We start from the raw sequence: 20,532 nt of genomic DNA, 5'->3' as shown, positions 1-20,532 counted from the left end.
AAGTTGGTTTTTATTTAATTTTTTCCTTGCCAGGATGTGCTGTCACACACACCCTTCAATTCTTGGGAGTTTAGCTGCAGACAAATCAGTTTGCTTACCGGTATATTCAGCAGTGGAATGTAAACCATCTTCCTACCAATAACTATCTCATATTTATTGTTTTTATGCATTGCTCTTCTCTGATAGCTACACATAGGTCATATTTGTCCTAGACCAAACATTCTCATTCAAGAATATAACTTATTGCAATGGCATTCAGTCCTTCCATGGAGCTGAAACTGCTATTTCAGATGCTACATTTCCTCTGACATGTGGCATTTTGGAGGGACATGAGAACTGCAGCAGCTAGAACACTTATGTGATCTGGGCACTCAGATTACACAAGCAGCCAAATCATTTCTGGGCCCAATTAAAGGCTTTGAATGTTAAAACCCTGCATGGCTTGAAACCATGTTATTTGAAAGATCACCTACACATGCATAAGCCTGCCCAAGCATTAGAATGTGCATCAGAGGACTTGCTCTCCAATCCACCAGTCAGAACCAAGCAATTCCCTGGGACAGGGGTTCCTTAATAGTAGCTACACACATTTTGAACACCCTTTGCAGACAAATACACATAGCCTTATCATGGGTGGTATTGAATAACCCTGATGACACATTAATTTAACCCTGCAATGTGCTGCACCTGAAAAAGTGTGCCTGTGAATTGTGCTGCACCTGGAAAAAAATATTTACCTACTGATGATTTTTCTGTTTTTCATAACTGTATATTTTTATGAATTTTAGAATTTTGTAAACAACCTTGTGAGAGCCCTGAAAGACAGACTAAAACTTGTTAAATTAAATAATCAGTGAATCTAATTGTAGAGAGGTGTCTGCATAACAGATTATGATGACTCATGCATAAGCGCAGCAAATAAGAGTTCAGAGTTTTACCCTTTAGCCCACTTATACAGGTTTGTTTTAGCACCAACAGAACTCACTAAGTAATCGGTGTAAAACATTCTCACTCATTGCTGCTTTCCTAGCAGAAAAACCTATTATGAACTTTTCACCAAGCATGGTAGGTTAACAAAAGCACACAAGGTATCTGTGAACATAAACCTGGAAAATCTAACTTAAGATCATGTAATAGAATAACTATGTTTTCCACAGATCTGTATTTCCCTTACAGCAAATACATAAATGTTTAGCTGCTTTATAACTATGTTGTTGTTGTTGTTGTTCAGTCGTGTCCGACTCTTCGTGACCCCATAGACCAGAGCACGCCAGGCACCCCATCCTCCACTGCCTCCCAGTTTGGCCAAACTCATGCCAGTCGCTTCGAGAACTGTCCAACCATTAATCAAATGACTCTTGTTTTACGGCTTATTTGCTCAATAGATTATGGCTACCTCTCAGACATTTGGGGAAGAGGAACAGATTATTCAAAACTTAATTTTAAAAAGCAATGAGAAGGGAACTTTTGCACGTTTACATGAATAAGTGTTCAACTACCCCTCCTAAAAATTATTACTCAAGTTAGCATCAAGAGAAAAGAAGAAACTTTTTTAAAAGGCAAAACAATTTAAAGTAGGGCTCCTCTTCTCCATCTTTACAAGTCAGCTACATGAATCATCTGAGGACTTGAGAGTTTTAACTGCAACATGGTTATCTACCCAACCTGTCTGGCAACAAAATTAAAACATGGTCTCAAATGTGTCACATGTCTTTAAAAGGTCATTTGTTGCCTCCACATATTAATATCAGGAAACCACATCTTTTTTGGTTGGGGGTTGTTTTGCTTTTTGCTGAAACTCAGGATGAGCATGTACTTATTTTAAGCTGTTACAAACTGTGCACTTACAATTGCACTGATTAGTCATTAATTAATATGCTTTTAAATGTTGATAGTTTGTTTTAGGGTGATTTTTAAAATGTTATATAATGTTCATATAATAAAGTTATTTAATACTGTAATGAATATTAATATTTCATTATTTATACCCCACCCCCACCCATCTGGCTGGGTAGTTTTTGAAATGATTTAGTAATTCATCGTTATTGTAAGGATTTATTTATTGGAATTTATGTTCTGTTGTGAGCTCTGAGCATATTTAAATGGAAATGCTACATATAAATGAAAGTATTTCCGTAATAAATAAATAAACTTGAAAAGAGCATTAAAGCTTACTACATGTCTCTCAAAATTTAAACAAAAGAATAATGTTAGAGAGAAATATTAGTTGGGCACTCTTTGCATTTTGTTTTCCTTGTACTACAGTTCTAGCAATTAAATTTTAAAATGCCTTATAATTAGGTAGTTGTAAGAACTTTTGGAGTTGTAAGAACTTATGTACACTTGCAAAAAAACAACAAACCAAAAATAGTCAAGGCAACAGAACATAGCAACTCTTGGAATGATTTGTGTGTTTTGTTTTTGTTTTTGTTTTGCTTTGTTTTTGCATTGCAGCCATATTTCCAGCTTTTTATACACCTCCCTTTACACTGATAACCAATTAGGGAAGAGGCGCTTGATCTCTGCTAAAATCCAGATCCCGAAAATGGATCTGCTGGTTTTATCACCAGCTCGGTCTATGAAAGACTGGCGGGACGGCAGAAAACTCTGGCGATGGGCCTCTGAAGTACTGTATTCGCACACCTTCAACTCTAAAAATAAATAAATGAGAGTGTAAACAAACCAACAAAACAAACACCTCTCCATGGGAGAGAGACACAGACAGCCTCCCTTGCCACATTCCCGCGAACATTTCCCTTCCTGCAAAAAGGAGGAACTCGCGGGGCCGAGGAGCGGAGCGGCGAAAAGCGCGGGCACTCTGCACACGCTCAGAGGCGCTGCTGCCCGACAACCGACAATGAGTTCCGGAACGAGCCCCAGTCCCGCCGCTGGGAAAGGGGGGGGGGTGCAAAGGCGAGACAAAGGGAAGGGGGTTGAGGGAAAGCCGTGAACCCCGCTCGTCTTCAAGGCATTTCCCCGGCCGGCCTCCAAAGGGGGCGGAAGGCGGCCGAGCTGTCCGGCGCCCGGGGGAGGCGAGCGGCCTATTCCCGCCCCCCCCCTCAGACCCCCGCGCTCGATTTTACCTCACGGCCACGGCAGCCGCCTCCGACCCTTTCGTCTCCGTGCCCGCGCTGCTCTCGGCCAAGCGCGAGTCTCGTAGGGATCCACAGGCTCGCGGGCTTGCTAGGCCTCGAAGCCGGGGACGCAGCGCCTCTCCAAGGCCGGTCCCGGAACTGCAGCTCGGGAGGAGTGTAGGTGTCGGCCGCGCGTCCAGGGCGGGCGCAGGCGCCGCGAGGCAAGGGCGGCCTAGGCCTCACAACTGGCTACTTTCAGGAAGGGAAGTGTGAGGCGACGGCGGCAAGGAAGAGGCCCTGGGCTTCCCCGTTAGAGAAAACGCCTCTGCGTTTCGGAGAATCCAGGGAGGGAACCCAAGGGTCATCTAGCCCAACCCCGTGCGATGCAGGGGGCGGGGCTGGATCCTCTTCTCTTCTTTCCCTCTTTGGCAATCCCTCGTAGTCGAGGATGATTGTCTTCCATAAGCACGGTTTTAAAAGTGAGTCCGTAAGTGATTGGAGGCCAATTCTGAATCCACAGGTCCTTCCACAGTGGGGACATAGGTTTCCCGGCGCTGGAAGGAATTTCAAAGCCCATGACACCTTTGGTAAAGGCTGTTCTCCAATTGGAGCGCTTGCAGGCCAGTGTTTCCCAATTGTCCGTGTTTATGCCTTGAGAGAGTATTTAAACCTCTTTTGTTGCTTCCCATTTTTAAGTTCGGAGTAGAGTAGTTGCTTTGGAAGACGATCATCAGGCATCCGCACAACATGACCAGTCCAACAAAGTGGATGTTGAAGAATCATCTCTTCAACACTCATGATTTTTGCTTCTTTCAGTACACTGGCATTAGTTCGCCAGTCTTCCCAAGAGATGTGTAAAAAAAATTGGAGACGCCGTTGATGGAATCTTTTGAGGATTTGGCGTTTATAAGTTGTCCAGCCTCAGCTTGAAAACCCACCAAGGAAGGAGAGGCAGCCGCCTCTCTTGTGGGAGTCCGTACCATGGTCAAACCGTTCTTGCTGTCGGACAGTTCTTCCTGATTATTATTATTATTGAATTTATTTATTTTCGATTTATTTTTTTTAAAAAACTTCAATAAAGTAATAATAATAAATAGATAAAAATAAAAATGTTTGCCCCACGAGACCATTCCATTGGAACTATCCAACCTCCCAAAATTTCAACGCCTCTCGCGATGGTTTTACAAATTCTACATCCTCCGTTCAGTTTGAGAGGTGTCAGCTCTGGTGCCGATTGTGCGCGGCAACCCCATAGCTCGGAGCCTGCCGGCGGGGCGGGGCCAGCCCAAGTGGCACCTCCCTCCCCTGGAAGCCGGGGCGGGCCAACACCACCACCCCTCACGCCGCCGCTAGTAAGAAGTGTGTGCTATGAACGTTCAATAGAATTTACTGTACTGCGTGAAAGAAACAACAAGTGTGAAAACCATATTTTAAAATCAGAACGTGAACATCTGAAAATAAGAATTTTTCCAAAATAAAGTTAGTATGGACAATTTCTGACCAAAAGGGAGACATGAACATAACACACTCACATAATATACATTATCATTGTTACATTGTCAGCTTTAATCTGAACAAGCCAGCTCCTCCCTATAAAAACACTGTGGATTCCAAGATGCCCCAAATCAGTCACAATCTTAAATCTAAAAGGAAAATTACATACAGATCCTAAATGAACTCTCCATTAGTAAGTATTCCATACAACCTAATTCCCTACTCAGTTTGTATCTGGATTGAAAAGCACAATTTAGAGCGGCCCAGATCCGGTGCCACAATTTCACCTTCAAAGGATCAGAGTGAAGGCAATCATGTAGACAACTCACTGAAACTTCGGGAAGGAATCGACTTAATGGATTTTCAAGAAACCATTCGAAATCCTAACCTTTGGAATTCAATTTTGCTAGTGCATTCGGCTTTGATCTTTGGTGCTTCAAATCTTTATATCCTCTCCTTTTTGTGTGCATAAATTATAATGTGAGTTTCAAAATGATGCACATCCATAGGCTTTGAATACTGAATTCATTTCCTCCCCCCCCCGCACGTCTTTTTTTATTATACTTTTCAAGTTTATACATTTCACTAATTTTATACATTTCATTTTGACATTTTGAAACTTGACTTCCTTCCCCCTTTTTCTGCAGTTCCTTAAATTTATTTTTAATATCTTCTGCATATCCATTTTTTGCTCATTTATTCATCTTCTTTAAATATATACTCTTATGAAACCACAGGTTATTACAATAATCCTGCCAATGTTTTTATCTGTTTACAATTTATCTGTAAATATTCAATAAACAATTTCCATTCTTTATTTCTGATTCTTCCAGTAATTTTTGCTATTTCTGCATATTCCTACTGATTTCATTTTATTATGCCTCCATCTCCCTCTGTGTATTCAACTGTGTGTATATAGTGCATACACCTATAGGGGTGTATTCAGCTACAGTACTTTATACTCAGAATAGCTGCATTCAACTGGATGGGCCCAAGATGCCTCTCCGTTTCAACGGATCTACTCTAGACTAGCCCTAGCATTGGACACAAGCAATAATGTTGCATTTGCAGAGGCAATTGGACGGCCCTCCATTTTGAACACGATTCAGCAGTTTACTCCAGAATAAATCCCACTGAGCTCCACAGGGACACACACACTCTGCACATATCATATTGCAGCAGCCAACAAAACAAAACAAAACAAAACACAAAAAGCCGCTTTAAGGAGAGAAAAGGAGAGAAAACGGCCGGATCCTGCTCGGCTGACCCCAACTAAGGGAGAACATATATAGCAGCGACACTCAGAAACATAGCGTGTCAGCAATGCTTTCACAACCCTGCTTAAAGTGCACTTTGGGGGTAAAAAGGAGGTGCACTTGAAAATAACTTTTTCTAAAACCTGAAGCCTTTATTTTAAGAATCCAAGGTGCTGAAATTGCAAGCGAGCAGAAAAGACTATTCATGTATGCGACCACAGATGTTATTGGGCCAGAGATGGAAAGAAGATAAAAGACCCGACCAGAGAAGAATGGCAGATCAAGTTGATGGATAATGCTGAAATAGCAAAAATGACCAGAATAATAAAAAATCAGGAAGACCAAAATTTTAAAAAGGAGGGGCAAAATTAAGATATTATTTTGAAATTAATTTGAATCATGAGACAAACTTGAAAGTGGTATGGGATGCAAGTAAAGCAGTGATGAGGGGCTTTTTCATCCAACAAAATGCATATCAAAAAAAGAAAGAAAAGAGTTGAAAAAGCAACAAATTTTACAAGAAACAAAACTTGAATAAGGAATGGGGAAAGTTTATAATTGATCTTAAAAACCATTGTAAACAGGTAAACCCGTTAGTGGGATTGGAACACTTGTAGTTTAATGGTAAATTTTGAACATAATTGAAGATGTCAAAGATTTGGGTCATCATAAAAGATGTGAGAGGAAATTATTAACAATACAGGGTAGGACTCACAAAGGGGAGGAGGAGATTATTTGGAATCTTGTATGTTGGATATGTGATTGTAAGACTTTAATCTGTAAACCAAATAAATAAATTTTTATATATCTAAAAAGAGAGGCGCACTTGACCCCTTCAGCTATTCCGACAGAGCTGCGGGCCGCCTCACGGCAGCGCCTGGTTTTGGCGCCAAACGAGTTGCCTCAGTTCTCGGCGCCAGCGCGCGCGCGCACAACCCGGGAGCGGCCGGCGACACCCGTGAGGGCAAACCGGTCGTCGGGATGGGACTTCGGCCGGTAGGTACAGGTAGAGCCGCACGTCTTTGGGCCCCCTCAAGCTCAGCGGAAACGCGAGGCGGCTTTCGGAGAAGCCGGCATTGGGGGGGGGGGGGCGGCGGCGGCGGCGGCGGCGGCCGCCGACTCTCCTCCTCCTCCTCCTCCTGGGCTGCTCTTCCTCAGGCCGGCCAGGGAGCGGCGCTGCTTACCCGCGGGCGAGGCGGCCGAACGAGGCGCACGCTCTGCCCGAGCCCTCCTTCCCTGAGAGTCTGAGCAGCCGCCGCCGGGACTGAGGCCGCCGCCGCCACCGCCGCGGTGGGGGGAGGGAAGGCGAGCGATTCGTCGAGGCAGGGCGCCGGCCGTCGTCGTCGTCTTCGGAGCGAGAGCGGCAGCCCCTTCCCTCGCCTCCCTCCACGGCTCCAGCCGCCCCCGAAGGCCGCTCGATGCTGCACCTTCCGGAGCTGCATGAGGTAAAAAAAAAAAAAGGCGGGCGAGCAAGCGAGGCGGCAGCCCCTGGGGTCCGGTCTCTTGTTGCTGCCGCTGTTGCCTCTTGCTCACCGCCTTCCTCCCCGGCTCTCCCCGCCGGCGTGGCGGGTTTCGACCAGCCGGGAAGACCCTCTGGGCCGGAACCGGGCGTTCACACGAGGCGAGGGGCTGCAGGAGGGGGTCCTGAGGTGGAAGTTGAGAGAAGTGGATGGAGAGTGGCCTGCGCCCTCCCATGGGGGAAGCGGCGCAGTCCCTGAGGCGGGGAGGCCAGGCCCGGGCAGGGAGGGGAAGAGTTTTAAGATTTGGCTGGGCTGGGGGGGGGGCTATGGGGTGGCTGGCTGGGTCTGCGTTGTTTTCGGGGTTCCCCCTCCGCCTGACTCCCTTTCCTCCTCCCCTCCTCTGGTCGGCTTCCCTGTCTCCTGATAGTTTTGAGGCCTAACAGTTTAGGCCTCGCCTCCTGGCTTCGGTGGAAGAAGTGCTTGTCTCGGGATCAGCTCTTTTTCTCTCTCTTCTCCACAGACCATTTCTCGCCGGGCGCGGGAGGCGATCTTTCCATTTTTCCTTTATTTTTAGTTTTTGTTTTTTTTAAAAAATGTTAACATTTCATTATTGTGAACCGCGAGGCAGCCAAACTAATCGTTTTGGGCTTCGGAGCAGCCGCCCAATGAAAGGGGAAGGTGTCGGGAGGGAAAGCGCCGGGCTGGGCTTGGTGTGGGGATCCGGGGAGACCCCCGGTCGGGCGGACCTTAAGCCCTGGGCCTCGCCGCTGCGAAACACAGGGGCCTTCTTTTGAATCGAGGTTTAGAAATGGGGGAGGGAAGGGGAAAAAATGGTTCGGAAAGTCGCCTCTATTCCGCTGAACTTTTGTTTTCTGACCGATAGGGGCCGGTAGAGGACTGTGGAGAAGGAAACTTTATAACCAGCAGCACTAGGATGGATTTCCCATCCACCCAACCAAAGCCTCCTGCCGACGGCAAAATCATCTTCTACCCTCCTGGAGTTAAGGAGATCACAGATAAAATAACGAACGATGAAGTAGTCAAACGTTTGAAGGTAAGATGTTGTTCTTCGTTTTAAAATACGCCCTTCATCAGGTTTTCTTCTGTGCTCTTCCCATTGCTCTTTCTCCCACCCATTGTCTTATTGGCTTTGAGCAAGCGAAAGGTTTCAGATGTTATTGTCACAGTGATTCATCTTGCTTTGTTGCTTAAGGATTGTGCTGATGTTTTACTCTTGTATCTGCAGCGTTACTTTCATTTTCAAGAGTGTTGTGGGATGCCAGTATAATTTTTTTTGAGATAGGACACTTATGATCCTTAAATCTAGTAGAAAATATCTCAGGTTTAAAGGACAGAGAATACTGTTTATATAACTTTTAAGAACTCTTGTTCTATTTTCCCCCCAGAAATGTGGCATAGCTCAAGCATTGCTTGGTTGACAAGCTGTTACATAAAATTATTTCTAGTTCCTGCTGATTGTAACATAGCTGTTTGCACAAAGTCACTATAATCTTTTGAGATGCTGATGGGATACGTTTAGAAATGCTTTATATGTTGTCATATCTAAGGAAGTAATTGCTGAATGTAGATGTTGTTGAATCATATATTGGGGCTCCACAGATCTCTTCACAGCCTTGCCAATGACAGCTACTCTTCCCAAAATTTCTGATCAGTTGCAGTTAATATTGGGAAGGGGAACAATGAATCTTCGTGCATATTTTTGTAGAGCCCCCCCTTCCTTTTGTAAAAGCCTGTGTGCTGTTGGGATGTCATATAAGTGAGGGTGAGGTGATTCATTGAAAGGCTACAGGAAAGATCATTGATGGACTGCCATAGGAATGTTGGTAAGGTAGCAGGGTCTTGGTTCTTATGTCAACCAGGATGCAATCCAGTGGAGCCTTCAGCTCCAGTGAAGAGGAATGCATGGGCTTGGTTAGCAAGGCAACTAGACATGTAAGCATTCTGCTTCCCTAAGAAGGGAAAGAGAGTGGTTTGGGCAGTTGAGTTGTAGTCCTCTGGACCTACAAGTTCAGGGAAACTTTCAAGCATTAGGGTTCTGGGAAGGCAACATGTCAGTTTCATTAACACACTGTGAGTAGATTTATTTATTTATTTATTTATTTATTTATTTATTTATTGTATTTTTAGTGTGAGTCTATTCTTATATTGCAACAGTGAAAGACTGCAACAGCCAGAAAAAAACCCACTGTGTATAGTTATGTCATCATGGTAAAGTCTCCCTTTGCGCAGCTGTCTTGTCAGGATTTTGATAGTAGTTCATGTATATCCAAGTGCTGTTATAGTTAATACTATACTATTATAGTTAATACTATATTAGAAGGAAACCAATATGTTTCAGCCTGGCACCATCATTTGAAGTTTTGCCTGCATTCTGTTTTGCTCATATTCTGCAAAGTTTTGAGAGAGCTGCCAGTGAGGTAGTTTAATAGTGCTTTTTGCAAACTGAAGAGAAAACAATGATATCTTGTCATTAGTTACATATTACATGGACAGTGAAATGTGTAGTTTGTATGTTTCAGTTTGGTTTTAATTAATCCAAAATAAGTATACAGTATTTTTAAAAAAAGAAACCATGGGTTTGTCCTGAAGTGCAACCTGAAGTGGCCGTAACCCAAGGTATGACTGTATCTTCTGTTAATGTTGTAGTTGGACACTTTAACTAGGTAGCATTACTGTGCTTGCATGTCTCTAGAAAGTGGCCCTGAAGTTTAACTCTTGTATCATCTTGCTGCTAATGCTGATCCTCTTCCACTCTTCAACAGTTTACAGTATCTTTGGCATGTTGTCTGGTTTCTGTTCTAATTTTGGACAAGTGAGGGAGTTTTGTGGTGAAATTAAAGTGTTTCTATGTCTTTCCTGCAAAGGTCTGCTGTGTTGTTGGCTCCTTCCATAATTTTTATCTCATGATAAAATTCTTAGTTCTCTACTTAGCAACCTGCTAAGATGTGTTTGTTTTTATAAATTTCCTTTTGCTGAGCCTGTGGTCCTAATATAACTGTGGCCTGACTTACCAAGTTCCCTTTCCCAAGGGCAATGAAATTTTGATCCCTACATGTCCAGGTTCAGCCAGTAATTTTGAAGTGTAATTTAGACTGGAAATGAGCCATGGCAAGACTTGGCTGACTTGCTTTCTCTCTGTTCTGCCCTTCCTTTGCACATAAGAGGAGGGTGGAAGCTGCAGGTGGAGAGCCAATACGTTGTGGTTAATGTGTCATATTTGGGCTAGGTTCAAATTCCCACTCAGTGACCTTGGGTCAGCCAGTTTCACTCAGTCTAACCTAATTCACAATGTTGTTATGAGGATAAAATATTAAGGAGCCATATACACTTTGATCTCCTTGAAGAATACAGTAGTTGGTTTATTAAATGTAACAATAAATAAACGTAGCTCAGTTGGTAGAGCATGAGACTCTTAATATCAGAGTCAGGGGTTCGATCTCTATGTTGGGCAAAAGATTCCTGCAGTTGTCACTTCCAACTCTAAAATTCTTTGATTTGGTTTAGTAATTTCGCATGGCAGTTTCCCTTTGCAGTTTCTTGAAACAGAATGGTAATAGATTCAGGTAGGTATCTGTGTTGGTCTTATGCAATCGAAATAAATTAAAAATTGTCCAGTAGCACCTTAGAGACCAACTAAGTTTGTTTTGGGTATAAGGTTTTGTGTGCATGCACACTTCTTTAGATACTTCAGATTCTTCAGGTATCTGAAGAAGTGTGCGTGTACATGAAAGCTTATACCCAGAACAAACTTAGTTGGTCTATAAGGTGCTACTGGAGAATGGTAATGTTCGTGTTGGTGGCGAAGTAGCCTGAGGGATTGAGACAATCTTCCACTGCTTTCTGAATGTTGACAGTACTGATATCAGATTTCTGTTCTATTCATCTATGTAAGTGACTGTCCAGCTTTTCTTATGTAAAAAAGAGGCAGTCATTGCAGTTTGGAAGATGAGTGGGTGAATGAGTTCCTGATGTTCTTGCTGGTTCTTTTGGATTTTATGTTGCTAGAATTAATATGTGAACAGAGTTTGCATCTGGTGGTCCTTGTGTTTGTATTACTGTTACGTTACCTGTTGTAAGTAGTTTTAAAAAGGAGACGTCTTGTAAGCAAGGACAGTGGCATGTTCTGGGTGGAAGTCTGAAACATGCAGATACATGTAAGCACCAGTGAGTTTATTTAATAAGATGGTTCTTACATGTTCAGTGTAGCTGCACAGTAGCGTCTTAGAAGTAAGCATTCTGCAGGCACTGGCCCAGGGTCAGGCTGTTGATGAGTGAAAACTGTTGAAATCCAGAGGGAATTTTTCAAGGTCATCCTGCCTTTAGGTCCAAATGATGATGTCATATTCATGCTTCAGGTAAAGGATGCGTCTGGGAACATGAGCTGAGAAAAAATAGTTTAAGTCAGCCATAAAAATGTTGGCATACTTTTGAGCAACACTGGTTAATAACATTAGCATTGCCAGTGACATGAAGATTCAAGTTCTCCACTAATTTAAATTGTTGGTGAGAACCAGTATTGAAACAAACACCCCAACTTGCTACTCCATGTGCAGATGATGAAATTGGGGTCAGCATTTTCACAAGAAGCATTTAGGAGAAGGAGAACCACAGCGTGTGGTGCTTTTGTTTTGTTTTGGCTTGTCTATGGTTTCTCTCCCCGTCCCCATCTACCCCACTCCTTTGCCACACTCTACCTATTTGCAGGATCTTGATAACAAATACAATGTATTGGGGATAAGGTTTGAAGAAGTTGTGAGTGCTGAAACTCTTTTTGATTCCTTATTCCTTAGGATAAGGTAACAAGCCTACTACATGTGTGGAACTTTCCCTTGTTGCACTATATGGTACTCAGAGCTTGCTGAAGCAGAGAGTTTTGTCACACTGTTGGGTTAGATTACTATTTTGTATACTCTAGGGAGAAGCATGCATTCCGCACATAATCAGAGGCACTCTCCTATATTGTTACTTTGCATGTTCCAGGCTTTCTGGCTTAAATTATGTCTGTTAAAGATGAACATGAAAGAATTTTATTAAAGGTAAAGGCAGGCATATGAGAGGACGGGTGTGTGTGTGTAAGATGCATGGCACAAGGAATGTGTGGCTAAAAGGCACAGGAGACACAAGCATTAAAGTTTGTGTATTTTGTTAATCAAAGACATGCAGCTGTAGGAAATGGGAATTCTATTGACTGAAATGATGAGAAGATAGAAAATGTGGAAAGGGGGAAATTGTGCATGCTTGATCAAGTTAGGTGGTTAAAAAAGTAAATTATATGGATAGATATATATGATAAAGGATGTCACAGACAAATGTATATACATTGGCAAGACATGGTAGTGTGGTACAAAGGAAATGTGTATGCACATAAAATAAGCATGGGAACCATATACGAGCAAGTCCCAATTTGTGTGGGGATTGCACTCTGGGTCAACGTGTGCGACAGCAGAGTGTGTATAAGCTCACTCTGTTCTGCCCCCTTTTCCTGCCACTTTTGGGTTTGTGTGTGCTTTGAACATGTACAAAATGGTCATTGTATGTGGTAAAGAAACATACCGGTAACTAGGAGCAATCCATTTTTCACATTTTAGTTGAGAGGGTTCTGGGCTGTAAAACACCTGCATTTTAGTAGTTGCTGATTGCTTTAGTTGAGAAAGAATTCTTAACAATACTATCACTTGTTCCGACTGTGAATGGCAATGTTAAATGCAATTGATCAGCAGTTCATAATCAGCTATTTAGATAATATTTCTAAGGAAATCAGAGCTTAATTTCATGTCTCGGTTGATGGGGTAATTTACTTTCTGTTGAGCCTGGCTCAGTTTTAATGCTGGTTATCTAATTTAATTCCTCAGACCTAAAAATAAAAGTCATGTGATTCATTATTATGCCAATAGTGCCATGTGGTAATGGTAAACATTTATTGCTTATGGACACTCAATTCTCAGCACTTACTGCATTCTACTGCAACTACAGTTTTTTGTGTGTAAGACTTATAGAAATAGAGTATGTTGTATTTTTGTAGATGATTGAGCAATTTACCACTAAACGGTCAATTAATAACTGCTTAACTCACTAAACACTTTCTGCAGGTCTTCTAAATGTGTTTGTCATGCAGGGAATTCCTTTAGGGGCTAGTGTCCTAGTTACAGAAGAATTTGGCCTTTCACCAAAGGTACTCACCAATGCACAAGCGTTTTAAATGCAGCAAAGTCCAAACAAACCAGGTTCAGGCACTGAGGATCAGCCTAGGTCCAACAGCCCAAGGTCAATATTTCAGGAAGCTCTTCTAGACTGCAATTCAGGGAGATTAGAATCAAGAACAAGGAGGCAGAGGTCCAGTCTCATGGGTTCATCTTTAGGTACCAGCCCAGAGGGCACCTCAGAAGAATACTCAGCATTGGATTCAGGGGACTCAGCTTCCTCTTCAAGGTCCATGATTTTTAAGGTGTCTGGTTCATTCACTGGGAACTCTGTGCCTTGGTGCAATGTCAGGGGTAGGTATACTAGTGTTCCAAGTCACAAACTTTTTACATGCGCTCTCCGATAAGAATATAGATAGCTATCTGTAACTGCTCTCTGGTTTGTTTCCCCTCCGTCCCATCTGTAATAATTTAAAGACAAGACTTGGGAGAATAAATATGCACCATGCATACAGTCACCATATCACTGTTTACGGTAATATTCCAGTGTTGGAGATTGATGTGCAGAGCAATGTCAGCTATTAAGCAGGCTCCTAGCTAGTCCCATGTTAGGAGAAGTGAAGTAAACAAGTAGAACAGAGTGTGGGTGACTGTCTTCTTACTTGGAAGTTGTGTTCATTTTGCACTAGTCAGCCGTCTGATTTTCACTGGGACAGAACACTAGTCTGGGAGTAAAAACATCTTGATTATATTTGTGCATATGTGCTTCTGAATAGATTCCTGATTGTGAGCATCATTATGTCATTGGTCCTGAAGGAAATGCTTTTAGACTAATTCATTTGAGTCTTTGAGGTGTACTGGAAATGAAAGTATTTCATCAGCTATAGCAACATTCCTGTCATATGCACAGCAGTAATTATAATGGCAAACTTGCATGTGCAGCAGCATTACTGTGATAGTCTCCTGGCAACATAAGCAAAGGTGTCAAAAAGCAAGCAGGGTCCCTAAAGACTGAACATAGGCAGCAGCCATATATTTGGAGTGAGAACTGCATTAAGTTGTTCAACTTCTTCTGTGATCTTTTAACTCATTTGTCTTTATCATAGTCTGCTTTCTGAAAACACTGAGTGTTATTAAGTGCTAGTCCTACTCAGAGTAAATCTATTGAATTTAATGTACATGGCTAACTTGGGTTCATTAATTTTCACTGGTCTTCTCTAAGTAGGACTTAGTTGATTGCATCTCTCTTTTTTTAAGGCAGCTTGGAGGTAACTCTGATAGTAACAATGTGAACAACAACCTATGTTTTAGCATGAAATTACAGATATATCTAGGATAGTATACATAATACTTAATGTAAATAAGTATATAGGGAATTTTCTATTTTGTCTACCGCATCTGCTCCTTGATGCTGATGTAGTACATGTTGTTGATGTTATTTTTGTTGCCTGGTCTTTGACCGCAATAAAGATTGATTAATTGATACTTAATATGGATATTGGTTTAAAGTACTTGCTTTCATTTGGTTCTTCAAAAAAAGTTTGGTAAATGCAAGATTTTTTTCTTTATAAGAAATAAGACCAAAAAAGAAGCAAAATAGATTTGTTTAAAAATAAATCTTCAAATGACATAAGGCTATATCATTTCAGTTGATTAATTTAACAGTTACCTGACAGTAGTATGTCAAATAAAAAATGCAATGAAATAGACAGTAAGGGCAACAATAAAGGGATGTACTAAATTCAAAACAGGAGCTTCAACAGTTACATGTGCCAGTTATTTGTGTACAAAGAGTTTCCCCCCTAAACATGAGAACTTAACAGAAATGGAGAAATGATCTCTTAGCTAGCTGAAATATGTAACTTGGATATTAAATATAGCATGCACCATATTTAACAAAATATAAATTCATTACATACAGAAGTGTTCAAGGAAATCCAGACCTTTAATGATAAATTTGGCACTAAGCCAATAAGCCATCCATGCCGTAGGTCAAAACCTGACCCACATTCTTGATCTGTTGTGTTTTTGGCACAAGTTGATACAGCTGCTAGTTTCAACAGCTGGTACAATGAAGTAAGCAAAAATAAAAATGTTATTTTCCTGATGCAATGATTGAGTCTTCATTCCAGCTATTGAAGTTTTCTTATGTTGATAAGAGTCAGTGAAAAATAGAAAAAATAATAGTATTTTCTTTTAAACCATGTGACAGGACCCTTCATATACCAAAAGTTAAAGTAGTATATCAGATTTTTTTTAATGAAGTTTAATGTTTTGTACCTGCTTCTAATCTATTTTCCTACATCGGTGTTGTGTTGCAGTTAGGAAAGAGCTAAGCAAAATATTAGCATGGATTAAACCAGGCATAGGCAGACTCGGCCCTCCAGATGTTTTGGGACTACAACTCCCATCATCCCTAGCTAACAGGACCAGTGGTCATATATGATGGGAGTTGTAGTCCCAAAACATCTGGAGGGCAGAGTTTGCCTACGCTTGGATTAAACAGGTGTTAGTCTAGTGAAGCCTAACAATATTCTTGTTCTTCATCTCCAATTAAGCTTGACTTAATATTCTAAGGCTGCCATCATATGTACACTTACTAAAATTAAAGGAATAGCCGTTCTGAGTTGACATCATTTGGAAAACAAATGACTTTGCAAAACTGTTTTTGAATATCTTGTGTAAAATGCCATCACTTTTTTCTAGTTTGTGTACTACATAAAACTTTTTATCATAGACTGAGCAAATTCCAGTTGTTCACTTCCACTCCATTTCCCTACCTCAGGATTTTGGTGCAAGCTGTCCCCTGGCATGACAAAAGACAGTAGCAAGGACAAGGTTAGGAAATGCTTCCGGATTAATTTGGAGGCCATGTAATTTTATTTGTGGACCTTTGAACTACAAGGGAGCCAAAGGTGTGATAAAAGTGGAATATAATATTGCACTGAATGAATTATTTACATCTGTCTTCACAGTGAGATCTCCTTGCCTTTCACAGGAAGAGAGTTTGAGGAACTAAGAAAAATAGTCATGATGAGACAAAATCCTAGGCCTTATTGACAGAATAAAAACTGACAGATAACAGGGTCCAGATTGCATCCACCTGAGAGTTCTTAAAGATTTCAAAAGTGAAATAGCTGATCTTTAAACAAAAATATGTAACTTGTCCATAATATCAGCTTCCATATCTGAGGGCTGGAAATGCAGGGCTTTTTTCCAGGGGGAACTCTCCAGAACTCAGTTCCAGCACCTCTTCAGTGGGTGCCATTACCATTCTAAGAGAAAGAGAAAGGCATTCATGGTGAGTTCCAGCAACTCTTTTTCCAGAAAAATAGCACTGTGGAAATGTAATCCCAATCTTTAAAAAGGAATCATGGGAAGGTCCTGTCATAGAGAATAGAAATAGATGGATAGCTCTTTCATTTCAAAGGTGTGATAAAAGTGGAATATAATATTGCACCGAATGAATTATTTACATCTGTCTTCACAGTGAGAGTAAAAAGTGGAGTCCCCCAAGGATCAGTATTAGGGACAGTTCTTTTTAATTTGTTCATAAATTGCTTAGAGTTAGAAGTGAGCAGTGAAGTACTGTAGCCAGATTTGCTGATGATACCAAATTGTTCAGGGTGCTATTGTTTTTACTGCATCTAGTGATGTTTGTGGCTTTATAAATTGCTTTGGATAAATTAGTTCTTAAATTGAAATTGTGTCACTTACAGACTTTGGTGTGTCCTTTATATGTAGAACCTTTGGTGCTGTCCCTCCTCACAGTTACCAAGGAGTCTTCGCTCTACAGGACCCAGGTGCTGCTTATTGTTGTAAATCTCTGCAGCAAAAAGCTGTTTGAACTTAAGGCCTGCTTCTTACTAAAGTGGTAAACCAGTACCACTTCAGACTACAAGTGGGTGCTCTCATGACTGAATGCTTCTGGACACATTTAGGCTTCTATGTGTAATGGAAAAGATTTCTAGCTTAACCTTCTGCATGGCATGCAGCATTCATGGAGACCACATCTACACTCTGAAGTGAAACTCCTCAGAGTTGGGCTTACCACCCAGCAAGATAAAGTAGCAGAATAGTTCCGGATAGCAAATGGGTTTTCTCTCTTAGTTTTTGGATGTGAAGTGTATATTCAAAATACTTTCTTCTTATCCTTCGTCTTATAGTTTCCCATGGGATTTGGAGGAAGATATTTTTAGCACTACAGAGTGCCCCATTTAGTCTTACTGTAATGGATCAAGTACAGTGCATGCTAGCACATCACTTGTCTCGTGCCCATGCAAAAATGAGTCACTAAGTATTTTACCTACTTAATTACTGTTTACTGCTAATTTATTTCTATTAATTTCATAATCATTGTGTCCTTGACTATGAAAAAAACATAAGAGTAGTCTTACCAAACCATTTATGAGTTCCAACAGCAATTAAACATTCAAATAGAATAGAAAGTCTTCTTAATGGATATCCTCTTCTGCCCGTATGTGATAGGACAGTGTGTTCTCCTTTCCTGAGCACAACCTGTCTGAACACCAGTATGCAGGGTTGTTGTTGTTTTTGGAAAATAGTACTAAGTTTTATCCATGCAAGCTTTAGGACCATGTGTAACACTGCAACCCTACTGATGCAACATATTTCTGTGCAACAGAGCTTCCGCTTTCTGTCCCATCCAGCCTTTTGCTTGCCCTCAAAGTCTGCTCCTAACGGTTTGGGGACCCTCTGGAGAAGATGTAGAGGGTGCACGGGGGGTGAAGAGGAAACAAAAGTTCCATGTGGAACCATGCTGGCACAGCATTAGATACAACCTTTAGTTTTTTTAAATTAGATGCATTCATCTAGATTCATTGTTAGCTTACATACTTCCAATATGTGAAAAAATGTATAATATTTACATACAGGATTTTCTTTTATTTATTTTTTAATAAAAATTTATAGAATTTTTACAATTTAAAGCACAACACATTACATGGTTAATTTTTTTCATACTCCTCCTTCTCCCACCAAGGGGAGCAAATAACCAAGCCCCCCTCTCACTGGAGCACTTACAAAATCTTTTCAAATTTAACCAATTAACTTGTATAAATCATTGCTTAAGCCTGGCCCTTTTCCTGGGCCAGAAATTCTTACTTTCCTTAATTTCATCATCAATTGACTTCCTCAGATCCCCCCTGTTGAATTCCAAATCAAACCTAATTCCCAGTTTTCCAATTCATCATCCATTCTACTTTACACACTATAACTTTCCTCCTTATCGCTTTTAAACATATTTGTTCATCCGACTTAATTGCTTATAATTTTAACTCAGCCTTGGCCTCTAGTACTTCTGAACACTTCTAAAACCTTAATTAAATTTTCAAAATTCAAACGAATTTTATTTAACTAAATTTTCCTTTTTTCCACCCCTGTCCCTCCCTCCGGTCTCAAAAATTTTGGCTAGTAATTATTAACATTTTCCATTACCGCAATATCCATATCCATCTGTCAAAACCATGAGAAGAGAAAAATACCCATAAAAATGTCCAATTTTTTAAACCCACTCCAACCCTCTCTAAATCCTGAACCCAAAAGTCAAAGCAAACTGGCTTCTGTTTCTGTCTTGTCTCTTGTAACATTGTTATGACAGTGTGCATCCCCAATGGTTGCACCTTTATTCCTTCTGCAGTAAAATTTTCCCATTGTCAATTCCATTTTGCAAGCCGACTCTGGTTGGTTTTTCATCTTGAATTTTCTCGTCTTCTGTATGCTCTTGAATTATATCATCTAAACTTTCAGTATCAGTCTCTAGTCCACATTTCTGCAAAGCCAAATTCGAAAGTTTCACCTCCTGATTCATCTGGTTGACTTTTCCTATTATCTGTTGCAAAAGTTCCAAAGTCTTTGTCTGAAATTCCACCGACCATTTTCTTTTAGTCATATTCAAGGTCGAAAAACAGCTATGCAGTCAAAACATTATTTCTTCGCTGCAAATGCAGCCATTTTAACTTTGTTCTTGCCAAGCCTTTCGAGACCACCGGAAAGAAAGGGTAATATTTTTTCAAAAGTCAGTTCCAATCACAGTAAATCCAAAATCCATCTCCCCCTTTCCTGGGGGAACAGTTTCAGAAATCTTCTTTGTTTCAAGAATTTGGCAACAGCCTCAGATACAATGTTGCACTGTTTCCTTCTGTTTCAACTGTCAGGGGCCGACCTCCATTTTTAAAGTCCCTTCCAAGCCTAATTTTTCTAAGTCTTTTTTTCTTATTAAATTGGTACTTACAGAGTCCTAATGTAGCCTTTTTGGCAGACCTTCCCGTTAACCCAGGCTTTCGCGTTGCACCATGAGGTGAGGGAGAGAAGGAGCCAATAATGACACCGAGGATATGAAATAGAGAAAGAATTTATTTCTGACTGCCTAGGACAGCAGAAGGCATCCACGTGATAATTCACAGCGAAAATGCAACTGGTGAAAAGATACATACAGCTTTTATCCTCTTTCAGAGTCCCTCTCCCTTCCCCAGGAATTCAGCCTCATGAGCTCGTGCACGTCACACCATTAGGGCCATTCCATTGTCACGGGTGGGACACTTGGACCATGTTTTTTGGTATTCACACATGTGTAAGAATGTAAATACACATAAAAATTAACAACCAAAATTTAAACTATGTTCTTAATAAGATACTGAACATTTTACTAATTTTTTTATTATTTTTATAGCTATTTTGACAATTTTATTAAATGTTAAAGTATTGTCACGGGTGGGACAAAAAAAGGACATGGAGCTTGAGATAAGTTTGGTTTATGGAAAAACTCTGTGAGTTGGGAGGTGAATCAATGATAAACTCAGCATATCTGTTTAAATCAATGTTTATTGGTTGCAACTATGCAATCAGAAATTTAATTTAAGAAATTTAATGATACAAAATTAAGGAAAAAATGCTGTCACGGGTGGGACAATGAAATGTCACGGGTGGGACGCGTCTGGCATACACTCGATTTAAAATACAATTAAGGTTGTTAAAAATTGAATAATTACAAAAAACCTATTGCTGTTACTATCCTTACTATCTACCATAGCCTACAAAGTATAATGTTGTATTTACTAAAATTAAG

At 40.9% G+C, this 20,532-nt stretch overlaps 1 protein-coding gene across 7 annotated transcripts in view; it reads left to right on the top strand.

Annotated features, from left to right (window-relative positions):
• The first annotated feature begins 7,054 nt into the window (after positions 1-7,054).
• Positions 7,055-20,532, top strand: part of PDS5A (PDS5 cohesin associated factor A) — a 60,732-nt gene continuing 47,254 nt past the window's right edge. For 2 of the 7 annotated variants that reach the window (XM_033160703.1, XM_033160702.1), the window contains exons 1-2: positions 7,055-7,269; positions 8,168-8,338. In XM_033160703.1, the coding sequence (XP_033016594.1) occupies positions 7,243-7,269; positions 8,168-8,338 (198 nt within the window). In that variant the 5' untranslated portion in view covers positions 7,055-7,242. Of the gene's footprint in view, positions 7,270-7,332; positions 7,446-8,167; positions 8,339-20,532 lie in introns of those variants that run through there. The other 5 variants (XM_033160706.1, XM_033160704.1, XM_033160708.1 and 2 more) reach the window with 4 other exon arrangements.

The sequence above is a fragment of the Lacerta agilis genome, chromosome 9 (assembly GCF_009819535.1).
Source record: "Lacerta agilis isolate rLacAgi1 chromosome 9, rLacAgi1.pri, whole genome shotgun sequence".
Classification (NCBI taxonomy): Eukaryota; Metazoa; Chordata; class Lepidosauria; order Squamata; family Lacertidae; genus Lacerta; species Lacerta agilis.
This window is presented reverse-complemented; position numbering and strand designations above follow the sequence as displayed.